Source organism: Panthera pardus, unplaced genomic scaffold (genome assembly GCF_024362965.1).
Source record: "Panthera pardus isolate Hobbes unplaced genomic scaffold, ASM2436296v1 HiC_scaffold_20, whole genome shotgun sequence".
NCBI classification, from domain to species: domain Eukaryota; kingdom Metazoa; phylum Chordata; class Mammalia; order Carnivora; family Felidae; genus Panthera; species Panthera pardus.
The window spans coordinates 42131176-42150633 of record NW_026526766.1 but is presented as its reverse complement, the minus strand read 5'-3'; the positions used below and the strand labels follow the sequence as shown (position 1 = coordinate 42150633).

The 19458-nt window shown below is 35.8% G+C and overlaps 1 protein-coding gene across 3 annotated transcripts in view; it reads right to left on the bottom strand.

Moving 5' to 3' along the window:
- The window catches only part of CNTLN (centlein), a 315491-nt gene that overhangs the window by 9128 nt on the left and 286905 nt on the right, over nt 1–19458 (bottom strand). For 2 of the 3 annotated variants that reach the window (XM_053907969.1, XM_053907970.1), the window contains exons 24-25: nt 6761–6946; nt 3975–4052 (exon numbers count right to left, since the gene is read on the bottom strand). In XM_053907969.1, coding sequence (XP_053763944.1) covers nt 3975–4052; nt 6761–6946 — 264 coding nt within the window. Of the gene's footprint in view, nt 1–3974; nt 4053–6760; nt 6947–19458 lie in introns of those variants that run through there. The other variant, XR_008424205.1, reaches the window with a different exon arrangement.

Genomic DNA, 19458 nt, shown 5'->3' with positions numbered 1-19458 from the left:
ATCAGCTGATGTACCTCTGGGTTGCTTCCGCTTTGGAGGTATTATGAATAATGCTGTTGTGAACATTCATGTAGAAGTTTTTGTATGGACATGTGTTTTCATTTATTGTGGGTATATGCCTAGAGGATGAAACTGCTGGGTCATATAATCTCTATTTTTAACTTTCTGAAGAAGTGAAAGACTCTTTTCCTCAGGAGTGGCATCATTTTACATTCTCAGCAGCAATGTATAAGGGTTCTAATTTCTCCACATCTTCACCAACCCTTGGTATTGTCTGTCTTTTTCATGATAGCCAACCTGCTCGGTGTGAGGCAGTACCTCATCTCAGTTTTTGGGTTCCATTTCCCTGATGGTTAATGATGTTGAGCATCTTTTCATGCCCTTATTAGCTATCTGTTTATCTTCTTATAGAAATGTCTATTCAAATCAGTTTCTTTACTTTTAGTTGTTGAGTTGTAAGAGTTTGAAATGTGTTCACAAATGGTTAAATTTCACTGAGAAAAGCCAGAGAGAAGGCTAGCTGAATTAATGAAAACACTTGAATCCTTGAATATTGTTAATGGAATGCCTCTACTACACTTTCTATGGATTCAGCACTGACATCTCCTCCCTACCACATCTGATCTACACCTTTTGGTCTCTCAGACTCTTAGAGGTATCATCATCTTTCTCTTTATGTGGGGTATTAAACTCACCTATCTATGGTTTCTGCTTTCTGACTCTATCTAATCTCATTACTGCTATTGATTCAATTGCTATAATGTGGGTCACATCTATCTCATTCTTTCCATTTTTATGGCAATGGCACATGCAGACCCTCATTGCCCTTTGCCTAAACTATCTTCCTGCTCCCAGTCTCTCTCCCTACAGACCTACTATGTGCTGATCTCAAGTATCTTTATAAAACACAACTCTGATCATACCTCTTTCTTGCTCACCGCTTTTGTAGTTTGGTCCCAGCCTACTTTTTCTATCTCTGTTTTTTTTCTCCCACCCTCTGAACTACAGAAGAACTAATTTGGAAGGGTTCTCCCATCCTATTATAATCATTAATTTGTTTGCTTGTCTCTGCCATAGATTGCAAGTTTTTAAAAATGTAATAATGTAAGAAAGATGAATTAATACAAGTAAAAATGTTCAAAGAAATTAAATGGCAGCTATGCTGTAAGAATAACAGTAGATATTAGAAAGATTTTTTTAGTGTAATTTTTATTGCTAGAAATCTGTGGGAACAAAAGTTAGGTGCAGATATGATTACACATAAAATTACCAATTGCACCAGGACTACTTGAAGCAAGGAGGCCATATATTTGCACTCTGCATTAAAGAAAAGTTAAGGTTTCAGGCCTTTCAGTTGTCATGCACTTCTGGCTAGCAGCAGTAGTAGGCATTATATTGTTGTATAGTCCCATATTGCCACATGGCGGAACAGCTTTTTATTTTGTGGCAAGTATTATATGAATGCAAATTTACACCAAATGAATGCAGAGAAAATTTTCTTTGAAAGAAAATCATTTTGTGGCTTAATTCTTAAACAAAAGGTAAAACCACAGGGCCAGACTGACTCCTCTGATCCGAGAATTCCCTTACATCACCCAACACAGAGGACATAAAAGAGAAGTTTTCCAATAATTTCATCTTCAAAATATTCTAATAACCAAATATCAATATTAAATTGATTATTTTTTAAGGAAATGTGCTCAATTATTCCACAGCTTGACAATCACGTAACCTCAGACACACAGAACTGTATATCGTACTAAGCAAATGTAGGAATGAACATACATACACTTTTAGAGGCATAACAGCCTCTAAAAAAATTGGCGGACAAAGAAAACCTTTTCTAAAATACAGGACAAATGTAATTGCTGGAACGGAGAGAGAAGAAAAGTAGGCTAAAAAAAAGATGTTTTCTATTTTATAGATTTTTCTCTTGGGTGTAATTATGAAGTGACATTCAAGTGCAACCAATCAAGTCACTATTTTTTTCTCACAAAATTCAAAGACATCAGCAAAACCACCTATGTCAGTAATAAAAATAAAAAGTCTTTGACTTTTTAAATGTTTTCATACTGTCACAGTGGAATAAAATTAGCTTGAAAAATGATCTAAAGGCACATGATGCAGTTCATTATGTATAACGGCAACAGAGGCGCTTTCCCAGTGTTCATAAAGGCTGCTCCATTAAATTTACCTCCAGTCAATAATTAGGAGTCCACAAATAAACCTGGGCAATTAAATCAATACTGCCAGGCAATTATATTCCAGAGTCCAGGCTCAGTGGCACAAAAAGGCACTACATCAAACTGCAGTATTAAGCGGTCTAATGCCATTTTCCACAGGATTTTTTTTTTGCACCGACTAAGCGGCATAAGTATACATCCAGATAATGTAGAATGTGTGCATGTACATCTACAAAGGTGAGTCAAAAAAGGAGGTCTGGTGTCAATACAGCTTTAGAAAAATTTAATAAAGATTTACGCATGTGGATCTATTTTTTTATGTTCATAACTGACGATGAAAGCTCCATATTAAAGAGTCATGTTTACAAATTGAACATTAAAAAATTCATTTAAGAGTTTATTTTTTTATCATTTTTCAAGCCTAAATATATAACCTGTCACACTCATTACTGAACTCCTTTGATGTGCTGGCCACTGGGCTGGGTGCTGGGCACGCAACATTCATTAAGAAATGGCCTTTCTTCTCAAAAGCAAGTTGTCACTGTAGAAGACATTGTCTGCACTTGAAGAACTTTAAGCAAAGATTGCCAATCACCTTCTGTTACTATGGAAGTGATTCCAGATAACATTTCAAAAATATATAAGACTGACACTAAGAATATGAGTAGTTCATGTATTATTTATTTATCCTTGACTTTTCCAGAAGTATAGATGCTGTTGTTTGTTCATATAAATGTAAAATAAATGTGTTTAAAACTGCTTTTATTTTTAATCTTTACACAGAAACATTTATAATGGCTTTCCAAAAATCACAGGACAGTAATGGATGTGTATATTTTTTGCTATTTTGAAAAACACATTTTAGCTCTTTTTATCCTTGGTTCATTTTTAAAAGAGACAATTAGGTTAAGCAAAAAGAACTCTAATGAAAAAGTTTTCGAATACATTACATGCTGTTGGTGATGTCAAAACAAAAGCTGGCTATGACTAGAAAAGCAGGGCTCTCACCTGCCAATAAACTGCCCTTGATCACTTACAAGAGGGGCACATCCCAGCAGACTCTATGTGTATTAAAAAAATACTTGAAAGGAAAGAAAAAGTATCACACAGGTCACAGCAGCCGTCTCAATGGACCCCTCAGGGATTTCAACTCGTCTTGGCCTTGTCATCCTCTATGCAGCTTTCCACTCGGCCCAGAAAATGTCGATAGGAAAATGTTTGAGGGGCCTCTGGTGGAAATTTTTTCATTCTTCCTGCATTGACAGGATGCCAAATCAATATTTACTTCCCACTAACAAGCTGCTCGAGGTCTCAGTAGAAAATATTGTAGAGAATGTGGGAAGACACAGTAATAAACAGCTGTCTGGCTGTGAGGAAAACATGAATTGACTGGAAACAGGTCCATAGTAAAAGGTCACTGAAACCCATGAACTCCTCAGGTGTCCATATCAACTACTAACTTTAAAGACACATAATAAAGAATCTCTTTTCCTAAGAGGGCTGAGAGAACGGATCCTTTTCAGTGTAGCTAGCATAGAGGCTGACTCAATAATTTAATTAATGCATTTGCTAAGACCTATGTTGGCTCTTCCCAAGGCATGTGTTTCATTTGTTAAGTCCAAAAGTACAAATAGAGGGTTAACTTTCCTGTCTACCTATTGGAATACTTCTTTACCTAACAGAAGTAAATAATGTGTAACTATTTGCAAAAAGTTAGACATCGAGTAAAAATGTAAGGCTTGAAATGTTTTTTTGAGAAGTTTTAATACATGAAGCAGAAAAATGAAATACCTGTCCTTCAAGAAGTTTCTGAATGTACAACAGCCATTCCCGATCATTTTCAGCATCTATCTTCGTCCTTTCTATTTCCTAAATGAAGAAAATCAAAAGACTGGTGTTAATTGTAAGTACATGAACTTGATCATACTGTCAGGTAACTAAATAAATTTAGAGAGATACTGGCAGAATAGAATTCAACAAAGACCAGCCTGTCCCTCCAGAGGAGGGAATATGCAAATCTGTGCTCTTAATACTACTTTATAAATACCAACATGCGGAAGATAAAGCTCTATCTCTCTATTTCACAATACAATTCAGGAATATTTTATTTCTGCATTCACAGTGGAGACTGAGGTAGAGACTGAGGTGGAGGTAAAAGCGATTAAAATCAAGCAAAAAATAAGACAGAGCTGTACAGAGGTGCCTGGCTGGCTGCCTGGCTTGTGATGCTTGATCTTGGCATCATGGGTTAAAGTCCCATACTGGGTGTAGGGATTACTTAAATAAGTAAATAAACTTAATAAAAAGACAGAGCTATATAAAATAATCATTTACAAGGGACTCTTGTAAGATAACATAAAACCTTATACTGAAACAATATGACTCGTCAATAGATAATTAAGGAGTAATTGTTACAGGTAAAAACAAAATAGGATGTGACATGCCACTGGGGTATTTAAATGCTTACTTATTTAAAATATCCAATAACTGACTGATAAGCAAGGGGCTCTTCAATTTAACAGTGTTGTAAGTGCCTAAATATTTCAGCCTTTCAATTATCGAGGTAATATATTTCTGAAAATACAATGCATTCATATGTGCTGTTGATTATTCAGTTAAAATCATGATTCAAAATAAAATAAAATAAAATCATGATTCAGTTTACAAAAAGACGACTTTTCAAAAAGGGAAAGGTTTTTGGGAAACTAACATTTGTTGAAATTTACTGTATGCCAGGTATCCCACTAGGCACTTCATATGGAATATCAATTTTTACATGAATTTGCTAGAATTCAGTGTAGCTTAAAGAATATAAGTCAGCTGGTTTGGGCTCTGCTTGGACAAGTCTAGTCAACTCTCTAGACCTCTGAAAAGACGCAGGGATCTAACTAAGCTCTGATCTATAATTAAACCTAGTAAATGTATCAAGGTGCACTAATCCTCCTAGAACAGGGTGTTTGTACTAGTGTCCTTTTTCTTCCAGGAGGACTTGCACTGAAGGTTATGTGATATGCAAACGTCAGTGCTGTACGTTCTGGCTCTAGAATACATCTGCCCAGAGGCAGAGGCTGGGGTACTATTTCTTCACAGAAATGTGCCAGCTACTCTTTGGGACTATAAAGAGAGATCTAATTCATATACTCAAAGGGAAAACTTTTTTCTAACTTGTCCATTCAGAGAGGGTACTTTTTCCTAATTTGTAAGCCCAGAGAGGGCATCTTTTGAGACCACACAAAGCCGATGGGCCTGTCTTCCAGAACATTTATCTGTGTGTATGCACACACATGCACACACAAATACACACATACATGAGGGCTGTTGGAAATCTGCTTGTTTTAAAGCTCTTAGGCAACAGTGGAGGACTCAATCCTAATTTTCTGTTAGGATTCTCATTGTCAATCAACAAATATTAATTAAATGTCTATAATAATGTATAGTTAACACCCTTGCCAGAGACACTATTATTTCTTGTGTGTCTTGTATTTGATACTATATTTGATAATGCTCCTGTCCTTCAAAGTTCAGAATTCACAAAGTGAATTCAAAGTGTAGAAGTCATGGGCATTGTGGCATAGGTGCTAAAAAAAAGGCAAACTGATAGTTCACTATCCTGTTCACCCATGGGATGAAAATAATTCCATAGGTGGACCTCTTTTCTAAGAATTCCTAGAAGTTTAAAAACTGCAGTTTTTGCAGTTTGAAAATTGTAGATCTGCTCTGTTCCAGAATTTTTTTTTCTCCAGAAGTTTTCTGAGAAGCTGACAGGGGTGCTGGAGGATGTTCTCATACAAATATTCACGTCTACCATTTTAGTTATTCATTGAGCAAATATGTATTGGGAAGCTACTAGTGCTGTCATCTCTTTAAATGTTTGCAAACAGTAAAGTCTAGTATTCATGTATTAAAGTTCAGAGACTTAGTAGTAGAACAGGATTATCATCCTCAGGTCTCATAGAAGACTACGTATAGGATGAGCTTCTATTGTCAATGAGGAAACAACTATGTTTAAAAATGCAGTGGCCTCCCCAGGGGTACAGAATTGCTACTGAAGACTCATATCTGTATGCATATCAATTCACTCAGACAGGAGTACTTTAGCCAATTTAAAGCCATAAATATATTTTTCTTTAACTTCACCAACAATAATTTTGAATTTATCTAGGAAAGCCAATAGATTTACTATTTTTACTCACATCGGAGGAAAGGTCCTCAAATCAATGATGACCCACCTTAACTAAATCCATTCAAACTGGCTTAATTAAAAATAGTATCTTATAAGATATATGATTAACTAAATTAAAGAAAATGGAAGTGACAGGAAAGGACTTGAATAACAAAGAAGCAGGTCTAAAGGTTCTACGTACTGGCTTATTTCTGTATTACACAGTTAAATTTTTCTAAAGGTTTTCTGAGTTGGTTAATACCCTTGATGTAACTTTCACTAGTACATTGTCAAGCTTACCTTCATTAATATTATATTAAAGATGAAACTCTAAGAATTATAAAACAAATAAAAGTATTTGCTTAAGTTCAATGTGTAAAGAGCCCTTGATTAATAAATACTTAAATGACCTTACCATTTCATCTTCTGTATCTAATATTTCCTCTAGATCTGACCGTGAAATGTTGAGAATAGAAGCTGCCAACGTCTGGGCTTTATGGGTTGAAGTTCTGCAAGTGTCCCTGTTTTTCTGCATTTTTTTACGCTCTCTGATTTGTTGCCTTATTTCATAGACATCATTTTGTAATTCTTTGACCAAAGCCTGCAACACATTGGAAAGAATGTGGGCTCATATGGAAGTCATAAATGAAGACAAAGCAGTCATAATATAAAAATATAAGGATATCAGCAAATCATTGCTTATTAGAATTACTCTGATTTTATTTATTTTGGAACACAATAGATTGCTCTTTACTTATTGTCTGTATGTAATAAAAGCTCTCTTAAATGAACACTCAACCAACTTGCTGGATTAACCAAACTCTCCAATCCCTCTTTCAGGTTTACGAACTGATATCCTGGTTGGTGAGCTCTTGCATCAGGCAGGCTACTTTTCATCATGCCAGAGCACAACTACTCCTGCCCACAGAGCTGATGCCAATTGTTGTTTGTTTATTGCTGAATGTGTGCATATTCGTTGTAACAGGTTAATTATATTAATTTAATTATTACATAAACTGGTGAAATATGGCTACAGAAAGAGAGCAATTTCTATTTTATTAAAACTGGATCAGAAATCCTTTGCAAAGACTTGATCAAGGCAAGTTGAGTAAAAGTGCAATTGAAATATTTGTGGGAAAGATCACAATAAAGATAAAATAAAATAAAAAAAAACCCAAATCCAAAACCATAGGACTACTTCACAAGAGTCTTTAAGTTCTCCTTTTCAGAAACGAATCAATGCTAGTCTATACCATGCCTACCCAAGCATGAGAAAAGGACACCCCTTACTCTGGGTAGACAGAGCTCTGGACCTCGGGTGCCTGGCTTCGTGAGCTGAGAGCAGCCTAGCCAGATGTTTGGGTTGTTTTTCTTTTTTTTTTCTTTTTTAAAGTTTATTTATTTTTGAGAGAGAGAGAGAGAGAGAGAGCGAGTGCGCGCAAGTGAGAGCTGGGGAGGGGCAGAGAGAAAGGGAGACACAGAATCTAAAGCAGGCTCCAGGCTCTGAGCTTAACCAACTGAGCCATCTAGGCACCCCTGTTTGGGTTTTTCAATCTTATGCCAGCTCAAGGAATGTTGCAATAAATAACAGTGCTCATGTATACATTTTGCATCTCTAGGATATATCCATAGAAGAGAAATTGCTGGACCAATGGGTGTGTCTAACTGTAATTCTGAAAACCGTTAATGTCCCCACCCTCCAAGACAGTACCAAGATATACCTCTACAAAGAACATATGAAAGTATTTGTGGGGCACCTGGGTGGCTCAACTGGTTAAGTGTCCAACTTTGGCTCAGGTCATGATCGCACAGTTTATGAGTTCAAGTCCCACATAGGGCTCTCTCCTGTCAGTGTGGAGCCTGCTTCTGATCCTCTGTCCACCCCCTTCCCCGCCCCTCCCCAGCTCGTGCTCTGTCTCTCTCTCTCTCTCTCTCTCTCTCAAGAACAAATAAACATTAAAAGAGGGGCTCCTGGGTGGCTCAGTCATTTGAGTGTGGGACTCTTGACCTCGGCTCAGGTCATGATCTCACCGTTGGTGAGTTCAATCCCTGGATCAGGAGCTGCGCTGAAAACACAGAGCCTGCTTGGGATTCTCTCTCCCTCTCTCTGCCCCTCCCCCTCAGCTCATGCTGTCTCTGTCTCTCTCAAAATAAATAAATAAACTTAAAAAAAAAGTACTTGTTTCTGCATACCATTATCAAAACACCAATCTGGGATTTTACCGTAGCTTGTTTTTTCACTGTATGTGTCAGTTTCATTTCCCTTATGAAAAAAAAGTTGAACATCAGCCTTAAGAAATAATTATATTTCTTTTCTCATTTTTTTGTTTTTCTTAGTGATTTACAGGAATCATTTATATATTGGGGATATTATATTTATTGTATATATGTGAATTTTTTCATTCTTTGTATTTTTCTTTTCACGGTAATTAGTGTTTCATGCCAAGGAAAAATATTTCTTATTTTTAATATACTCAATGGTTCTTTTCCTTTCTTTCTCACTTTTGAATTTAGTGTGTTACTTCAAAAAGTATTCTCCACAATGAGACATATATAAATGCATTTTCTAACCATGACTTTTTCTGCTACTTTTAAGTTTTTATTTTTCAATTTTCAATTTGTTACCCATTGGTCATCATTTTGAAATTGCTACATAAAATCATACTCAGTTGTCCCACAACCATTCATTAGAAAGTTCACCTTCCTCCCAGTGAACTCCTGTGTGTTTGGGTCAGTTTCTGGACTTTCTGTTCCGTTCCATCTCTCTTTTTATTAGTGAAGTGTTAGAACATATTTAAGCTAGTGAGGCTTTATAATAAATGTTAACATTTGGCAGGCTATCTCCCTCTCATTACCCTTCTTTTTCAGATTTTTCTTGGTAATTTTTGCTTGTTTGGTTTTCCATATGGAACATTGTCTAGTTTCCCTCCCCTTAAAAACCAAATCTTACTGGTAATTTTATTTCAATCATGTTACATTTCATTTGGATCAGGCTAACATTTTTACATGTTTGAGTCTTCCTAATTGAAGACCATGGAGTTCCTTCCCAGTTAAATCTTTATTTGCATTTCTTAGAATCATTTTTAAGTTTTCTCTTTATAGATCTAGCTTATTCCTGAGCATTTTATTTTTGGGGGGCTGCTTCTTTTTTTTAAAGTTTATTTATTTTTGAGAGAGAGGGAAAGTGTGAGTGGAGGGGCAAAAAGAGAAGGAAAGAGAGAATCTCAAGTAGGCTCCACACTGTCAGCACAGAGCCCAATGTGGGGTTCAAACCCACGAACCCTGAGATCATGACCTGATTGGGGGCTGCTTCTAATACCGACTGTTGTTTGTATATATAAAGATTGTTGACATATATTTAGCTTACTGAAGCTTCTTATTTGTTATAATTTTTCAGCTCCTTAGTTTCTTTTTTCTTTTTTTTTTTTTTAATTTTTTTTTTTTTTTTCAACGTTTATTTATTTTTGGGACAGAGAGAGACAGAGCATGAACGGGGGAGGGACAGAGAGAGAGGGAGACACAGAATCGGAAACAGGCTCCAGGCTCCGAGCCATCAGCCCAGAGCCTGACGCGGGGCTCGAACTCACGGACCGTGAGATCGTGACCTGGCTGAAGTCGGACGCTTAACCGACTGCGCCACCCAGGCGCCCCATCAGCTCCTTAGTTTCTAGGGACTGAATCGTATCTTCAAATATTGATAATTTTATCTCTTATTTTCCAAATATTACACCTCTAATTTCTTTTCTGATTGCATCAGTTAAGTTCCTCCCAAACAGTATTAAATAGTAGTACTGATGTGCCAGAAGCCAAGCTCTCCAACCAGCCTGATGGCAGGGCCCTGGGAGGTGGACGGATTGGCACTGCATGGCGGCCCACTGAAAGTGAAGCTTCTCATACTCCTGCTTTTATGTAATTTGGCCTTAGCATTGGTCAGGGCAGCCCCCCTCCCAGTGAAAGCACCTGGGGATTTGTCGGTTGGGGAATTGCCCACGACAGGCCCCCCGGGAAAAGAACCACTGGGGAAAGAAAGAAGATTCCGCAAGGAAATCATGCAGCCCTACATCCAGCCCTTGCCACCCCCTATAAAGACTCCTCTCCCTAAAGGAAGGACGGCCCCATATATTTTCCAGCCAAGGAGGGGGACAAACGGGTTCGAAATCCCCACTCTGGCAACAAAGGAATGTATCTACGGATACAAGTTACTCCAACCCCTAGGCCCATTTGGCCCCCAGGAGGCATTCCAGATGATAACTGGACCTGGTGGGTTAAGGTACAGAACGGTTCATTAGTTCCTAGGTATACATTGTCTCTCTGGGAGCGCATAAGGCGTGGGTTCCCAGGGCCCTCTTGGCTCCCTCTGGGCACCCCAGACCAAAGCGAATACTTTTGTTCCTTGTACCACAAATGGTTCAAAGGAACAATTAAGAAGTCACGTCCCTGTAAACGTTCCCCTTGAGGTGTTGAGAGCTAGATGACCTTGAAAGGGCAGGAGGGAACGTTACAAGAAAATAACTATGTTGTTCCTTAATGGGTGATTACACAAAGGAACATCTTTAGAATCAGGTAATGCCAGAAAACATAGATGACACACGTTATAAGGAAACTGCTAACAAATATAATGCCACGCTTGCCACAATAAAGCGGCCAGTCTAACATACTGCTGTGGTCTGTGTCCATTTGTTATTTTCGCGACGCCGTTCATCCTTTGGGAACCCCTGGACCTGCTGGAGCTGGAATCCGGCACTGATAGACATGCTTGACTTCTTCCTAACTTTAGTGACAGTCCTTTTACTTCTTAGGAAATACTATGCCAGCTTTGAGATGAGAGCCATATTTTAATGTTAAGAAATATATTTTAATATATTAATCTATAATATGTAATTTAATAGTTTTCTACTCATTTTTATTTCTTATAAAAATATCAAATTGTCTTAAGCCCATTTTACCATCCATATAAACTATCATGATTTTCCATCATAAAGCTATTAATAGGATTATTAGTAATTTTCTTGGATTTGAATTATCCTTGCATTTCTGGAATAAACTCCAGTTGGTGTGCTATATTATTTTTTGATGTGCTGTTGACCTCTATTTGCCAACATTTTATCATAGGATTTCTACATTAATGTGAGATTGATTTCTTTTAGTTTTGTGCAGTCTTTTTTTTTGTAACAATCTATAATGGTGTAATTTATTCACCAAATTCTAAAAATAATCCACACAAAATAATTTTCTTTACAAAACAACTTGAAAAATAGTTAATCAAGGGGGCGCCTATGTGGCTCAGTCAGTTAAGCATCCAATTTTTTTTTAAAATTTAAATCCAAGTTAGTCAACAAATAGTGTAATAATGACTTCAGCAATAGAATTTAGTAATTCATCACTTACATATAACACCCAGTGTGTGCAGTCTTTTTAAAAAAAAATTGGAGGTACCTTTCTCTTTCCATGTGCTACAGTAGTTTTGATGAGATTAAATTGATCTGTTCTTTACTGGTAGCACTTGTCTGAATTTGGCTTACTTAGTATTTACTGAAAGGGAAGGTAAGAAGGTACGTTTCTGACAACTTGGTTTTAGTATTCTCTTTGTTCTAGAGCAAAATTTGGAACATTATATTTTCCTAGAAAACTTTCCATTTCATCCAGGCTTTCAAATTTATTTGCATGTAGTTGAGCTAAGTAGCCTGCCATGATACCCCCCCACCCCCCGAGTCTGTGGCTACTGTTACTTATCACTTGTTTCACATAGTTGTACTTTCTTTTTTCTTAATTAGGTAAGGTAACGCCAGGTCCATCTATTTTATTACTTTTTCTTTTTAAATGTTTGTTTATTTATTTATTTTGAGAGACAGAGAGAGAGAGAGAGAGAGAGTAGGGGAGGGGCAGAGAGAGAGGAAGACACAGAATCCAAAGCAGGCTCCAGGCTCTAAGCCGGACAGAGCCCCACGAGGGGCTCAAACTCGTGAACCACGAGATCATGACCTGAGCTAAAGTGGGACGCTTACATGACTGAGCCACTCAGGCACCCCATGCTTTTTCTTTTTTAAAAACAACTCTTGTTCACTTATTAATTGTACATTTTTAATTCATTAATTTCTATTTTAATCTTTAGATTCTAGTTATTAGTACTGGAGCTGTTTATTTTCATTTCTTCTTGTTTATTAACGTAAATATGTACAGTTACAATTTTTTTGAGCATTGTTTTAGCCATCCCGTGGGTTCTGATCATTCCAGAATGTTATTCTTTTAGGGATATTCTGTAATTTGTTCACATTTATCTTCTTGACCCAAGAATTTTTTTCTTTTAAATACTGAGGTCATAGTGACCTCTGTTTTCAGGTTTTGTAATTGATTAGTTTTATTGCATTACTCCCAGAGAAAGTTATCTGTAACTATTTCTACCTTTCAGAATTAATTAAGGTTTCCTTTGTGGTACATCTCAGGTCAGATCACCTGGACGCAGAATCTGAGATGAAAATTTGCGTGTGGGAGGTTTTTTGTAGAAACAACAGCTGTAAGAAGCTTCAGGAAGCAGGACTGGAAAAAAATGAAGTGCACTGCAGTTCCTGCAAAGGCTTCATGCCAGCTTATTGGGAGCTCTGGAGCTTCAGAGTTGTCTCATCTTTGTTTTTTCCCCTTTATACATGACACGAACTTTTTACTTGGCTCTTCTTTCTTTTTTTCCCATCCAGAAGCTTTACTAAAACACGCCTAGGGTATGACACATTTAAGATCAATTTTCCCTGGTTCATTTTATGTTCTTATAAGTCTTTATTTCTGGAAATTGTTGCTGAATTACAACTTCAATATTTGTTCTCCTCCTTGAAGACCCCAATTATACATATGTTGAGTCTCTGTCACATGATTCATAAATCCTTTTCCCCCTAATACACTTTATTTTTAAACTTAGACATAATAAGTGAAATAGTGCATATGCATTTTAAGTGTTTCGTTTAATGAGCTTTGAGAATTGTATGCATGTATGTAGCCACTACCCTGCTCAAGATATAAAACATCTTCATACTCCAAAAATTTCTCTGATGTCCCTTCCTAGGCAATTCCTCCCACAGCCACACACCAAGTGTTGACACACACACACATTCTTATGAAACCAACAATATATATATTTTTCTGAGATAACTTATTTTCTTTTACTTCTTTGCTTTTCTGCCAACTAGCAAGTTGGCAGTTCATCTGCCTAAGTTCATCTGCTCCTATGTCTCATCATATTTTCCTTAAATTCTTACATTTAATTCTACCTTAAACATATCCTTTTTAGAAGAAATTATTAACATTTTAAACTCATACCAATATTAAAACAATTTTTTTAATGTTTTTATTTATTTTTCAGAGACAGAGAGAGACACAGCATGAGTGGGGAAGGGGCAGAGGGAGAGGGAGACACAGAATCCAAAGCAGGTTCCAGGCTCTGAGATGTCAGCACACAGCCCAATGCAGGGCTCAGACTCATGAACCACGAGATCATGACCTGAGCCGAAGTCAGACACAACAGAATGAGCCACCCAGGAGCCCCATACTAATATATTTTCATCTACTCGATAGCAACTTATCTGTGGTGAAACTTTTTTTTCCTGCCATTTACTTTTTGTTTCTTTTTTCCATTCTTATTCTAGTATATTTGTATGGATACTATGTTGGTTCATTTCTCAGAACTCAGTTTTTAAAGAGATTTTTTCCTAGATCACCTATTTGCAGAAAGTTACATAGCAGAGGGGCCTGTGCTATCTTCCAGACTAGTGACACTTTGCATATGACTTTAATTTTTTTAATGAATTCCATTAGCCAGGTTATTTTTGTTATGGTTTGGTTGTTTTCGTCTTTTTCTTTTAATACTGTAAGGAAACTCTTCTTTTGCCTGCTGTGAGAAAAGCTGCCTCCTTCAGATATTCATTGTCTATGTTATTCTTCATTAGGCCCTGCCTCCTCAATTCTTTGGAAGCAAACCAGTTCTAGGATGGCTATCACAAGCCATTGCAGACCTGTTCCACTGTTGCAAATAGGGGATATCAGATTTGCACCTCATGTGCACTTCATCTTCTAAGAGGTCTTGATCTTTCAGAGATCTGTAGCACCTAAGTCTTCTTTCCATGGTGTCTTATATCTGTGTCCTTTTGCATGCTTTCACTAATAACCTGTTTTTCACTGTTCTTCCATGTATTTTGAAATACAAAGTTTTAGCTATAACCTAGGTTGGCTGTGAAAAGGAGTTGAGTTTTTCTTCATCATTCTTGTCTTCTGCATGATTCCAAAGGCGCAAAGGAGGGGTAGTGATGATTTTGCCTCTCTATAATCAAGTCATAATTTTCCAAAGTGCATTTCCCTCTAACATTTTATTATGAAAAGCTTCAAACATCCAGAAAAGTTGAAATAAATGTATGGTGTACAAATATGTACCCACTAGGGATGCCTGGGAGGCTCAGTCAGTTAAGTGTCCGACTTCAGCTCAGGTCATGATCTCACAGTTTGTGAGTTCAAGTCTCACATCGGGTTCTGCACTGGCAGCCCAGAACCTGGAGCCTGTTTCAAATTCTGTGTCTCCATCTCTCTCTCTCTGCCCCTCCCTCACTTGTGCGCTCTCTCTCTCAAAAATAAATAAACATTAAAAACACAGAAACAAATATGTACCCACTACCTACATGCTACAATTATTTTGCATTTTCACATATCCATCAATCCATCTTACTTTGTTGATGCATTTCAAAGGGGCTGCAGAAATCTACACAGCTCCCCCCAAACACTTGAGCATTCACATCATTAACGAAACGTCAATATTTATTATGGTTCTCTTTAATACATTTTGAAGTGAAATTCATATAAAGTGAAATGCATAAGTCTTAATTACAGTTTTATCAGCTTTGACAAATGAAAACACTGGATAATCCAGACCCAGATCAAAGTAAAGAACACTTCCATCACTTCAGAAAGTTTGCTTGTGTCCCTTCCTAGCCAATCCAAATCCTAGCCCCAAAGGCAAAACCACTGTCTGTAATTTTGCTTGTTCTATAAATTTATAAATAAAATCATACACCATATACTGGTTTGTGTCTAGATTATTTCACTTATGTTTTTGAGATTCACCCACATTGTTACATATATCAGAAGTTCATTTCAAGGGTGCCTGGATGGCTCAGCTGTTTAAGTGTCTGTCTCTTGATTTCGGCTCAGGTCAAGATCTCACAGTTTGTGGGTTCGAGCCCCACATTGGGCTCTGTGTTAACAGCACAGAGCTTGCTTGGGATTCTCTCTCTCTCCCTCATCCTGCCCCTCCTTCTCCAAAGTAAATAATAAACTCTAAAAAAAAGTTCATTTCATTTTATTGCTGAGTAATATTCCATTATATAATAATATATTTTCTTATAGATAGACACCTGGGCTATTTCCAATTCTTGACTATTATGAATAAAACTGCTATAAATATTGCTGAACACATTTGTGTGTATGTTTGCACACATATGTTTTCATTTCTCTTGGGTAAATACTTAGAAGAAGAATTGCTGAGTCATATCATAGGTGAATGTTTTATTTATTAGAACTAGACCTTTCCCCCAAATCTTCAACCACCAACAATGGATGAAAATTCTCCATTCTCTACATTCATTCCAATATTTGGTAGATTACATGTCTTCCCTTGAATTTATTTAAATATTTTTTAAATGCTACTATAAATTGGAAGTTTTCTATTTCATTTTCCAATTATTTACTGCTAACATATAAAAATAGATCTGATTTTTGTACTTTGGCCTTACATCTCATGAAATGGTTAATCTCTCTTGCTAATACTAGTAGCTGTTTTATAAATCTTTAGGAGTATCTATGTAAAGAATCATGTCTCATCAGAGAAATGCAAATCAAAACCACAATGATTAGTTACTTACAAAGATAGTATGAATGTTAAAAAACAAAAAGTAGTAAGATAGATATGATTACAATTAGTTAATAGATACAAAGATAAAACAGATGTAAAACATGACCTCAAAAACAAAACATGGAGTGAGGAGAATAAAAATGTTGAGCTTTAGAATGGGATCAAACTTAAGTTGTTATCAACTTAAAACAGACTATTATGGATACAATAGATACAAGCTGTTATATGCAAGCCTTATGGTAAGCATAAGAAAATAAAGCTATAGAAAATCGAAAACAATAAAGGGAAAAGAATATAAGGATAACTTATACCTTATATATGAAGAAAGTCATCAAACCACAAAGGAATAGTGCAAGGGAAGAAGAGAAGAACAGAGAGGAACTGTAAATACAGCTAGGAAGCAATTAACAAAATAGTAATAAGCACATACTTACCAATAATTACTTTAAATGTAAATGGACTAAATTCTCCAATCAAAAGACACAGATTGATGGAATAGATAAAAAACCAACACTATCTATCTGTTGCCTACAAGAGACACACTTTAGATGTAAGGACATACAGACTGTGAAGGGATGGAAAAAGATATTCCATGCGAACAGAAACCAAAAGAGAGCTGAAGTACCTATACTTATATTGGATAAAATGGACTTTAAAACAAGGACTGCAAATAAAAGATGAAGAAGGGAGTTACATAATGATAAAGGCATTAATCTAACAAGAGGATATAACATTTGTAAATATTTATGTATCCAACCTAGAAACACTTAAATATACAAAGCAAATATTAATAGACCTACAGGAAGAAATAAACAGCAATACAATAAAAGTAGGGGATTTTAATACCCACTTATATCAATGGATATAACATCCAGACAGAAAATCAATAAGGAAACATGAGTCTTAAATGACATTAGGCCAGATGTATTTAACAGATATTTGCAAAACATTCCATCCACAAGCAACAGAATACACATTTTTCTTAAGTGCATATGGGACATTTTCCAACATATATCATGTTAGGCCACAAAACAAAACTTAATTTAAGAGAATTAAAATAATATAAAACATCTTTTCTGACCACAATGATATGAAACTAGAATTTAATTCCATTAATAAAACTGGAAAATTAAAAAATATGTGAATATTAAACAACATGCTACTGAATAACCAATGGGAAAGAGAAGAAATCAAGAGAAATAAAAAATACCTTGAGGCAAATGAAAATGGAAATGTAACATCAAAATTTATGGGATGCAGCAAAAATAGTTCTAAAAGGAAAGTTCACAGTAATAAATGCCTATCTCAAGAAACAAGCGTCAAATAAAGAACCTAACTTTATACCTCAAGGAATTAGAAAAAGAAAAACAAATGAAGCCCAAAGAAAGTAGAAAGAAGGAAATAGCAAAGATTAGAGCAGGCATACATGAAATAGAAACTAAAAAGACAACAGAAAAGATCAGTGAAACTAAGAGCTGGTTCTTTGAAAAAATAAACAAAATCGACAAACCTTCAGCTACACTCACCAGGAAAAAAGGATGAAAATAAATCAGAAACAAAATAAATGTTACAACTGGTACAAAGGAATACGTTCCTAGTAACAGACAACTTACCAGAACTGAAGCATGGTGAAATAGAAAATCTGAACAGATTGATTACTAGCAAGGAAGTTGAATCAGTGATCAAAAACCTCCCAACAAACAAACAAAAGTCTAGGACTAGACAGCTTCACTGGTGAAGTCTACCAAACACTCAAATAAGAATGAATATTAATACTTCTCAAACTCTTTCAAAAAGTAGAAGAGGGACAAACTGTTCTAAACACATTTTATGAGGCCAGTATTACCCTGATACCAAAACTAGAAAAGGATCACACACATACACTACAGGCAAATATCACTGAGGAGCATAAAAGCAAATGTTGTGTCTTCAACAAACTATCAGCAAACTGAATTCAGCAATAAATGAAAAGGATCATATACCATGATAAGGTGGGATTTATTCCAGAGATACAAGGATGGCTCAACATTCCCAAATTGGTCAAGGTGATATACCACATTAACAAAAGAATAAAAATCATATGATCATCTAAACAGATGCTTAAGCATTTGATAAAACTCAACATCTGTTTATGATAAAAACTCTCAACAAAGTAGATATAGAGGTAATGTACTTCAACATAATAAAGGCCACATATGACAAGCCCACAACTAACATCATAGTCAAAGGTGGAAAGCTGAAAGCTTTTCCTCTAAGATCAGGAATAAGACAAATATGTCCACTCTTGCTATTTTCATTCAACATAGCATTGGAAGTCCTGTTAGAGAAATTAGGAAATAAATAAATCAGTAAACAAATGGCATCTAGATTGGAGAAGAAGTAAAACTGTCACTATTTGTAAAGCACATGATATTATATAAAGAAAAATCTTAAACATTCCATCAAAAAACTGTTAGAACTAATTAACAAATTCAGAGTAAAGCTGCAGGATACAAAATCAATACACAAAAACCAGTCACTGTTTTTTACACTAATAATGAATATCAGAAAGAAATTAAGGGAAAAAAATCCCATTTACAATTGCATCAAAAAGAACAAAATACCTAGGAATAAATTTAACCAAAGTGAAAGACTTATATATTGAAAACTATAAGACATTAATGAAAGAAACTGAGTGTAGCTCTTTCTGCCCATGGGTCCTGTCCCCATGCTTTAATAAAAACACCTTTTTTACATGAAAGAAAGAAAGAAAGAAAGAAAGAAAGAAAGAAAGAAAGAAAGAAAAGAAGACAGACATTGAAGAAGATACAAATAAATGGAAAGATATTTCACAGTCATGGTTGGAAGAATTAATACTGTTAAAATGTCCACACTCTCCAATACATAGATTCAAAGCAATCCCAAACATCCAATAGTATTTTTCACAGAAATAGAAAAATCCAAAAATTTGTATTGTACCATAAAAGAGCCAAATAGTCAAAGCAATTTTGAGAAAAAAGAACAAAGGTGTAGGTATCATGTTCCTTGATTTCAAACTATATTACAAAGCTACAGTAATCAAACTACCTTGAATTTTTTTAAAAAAAGCTATAGTAATCAAAGCCATATGGTACTGGCATAAAAACAGACACATAGTTCAATGGAACAGAACACATATCACAGAAATAAACCTATATGTCCATATATGATCACGATACATATATGGTCAATTAATTTATGATGAAAGA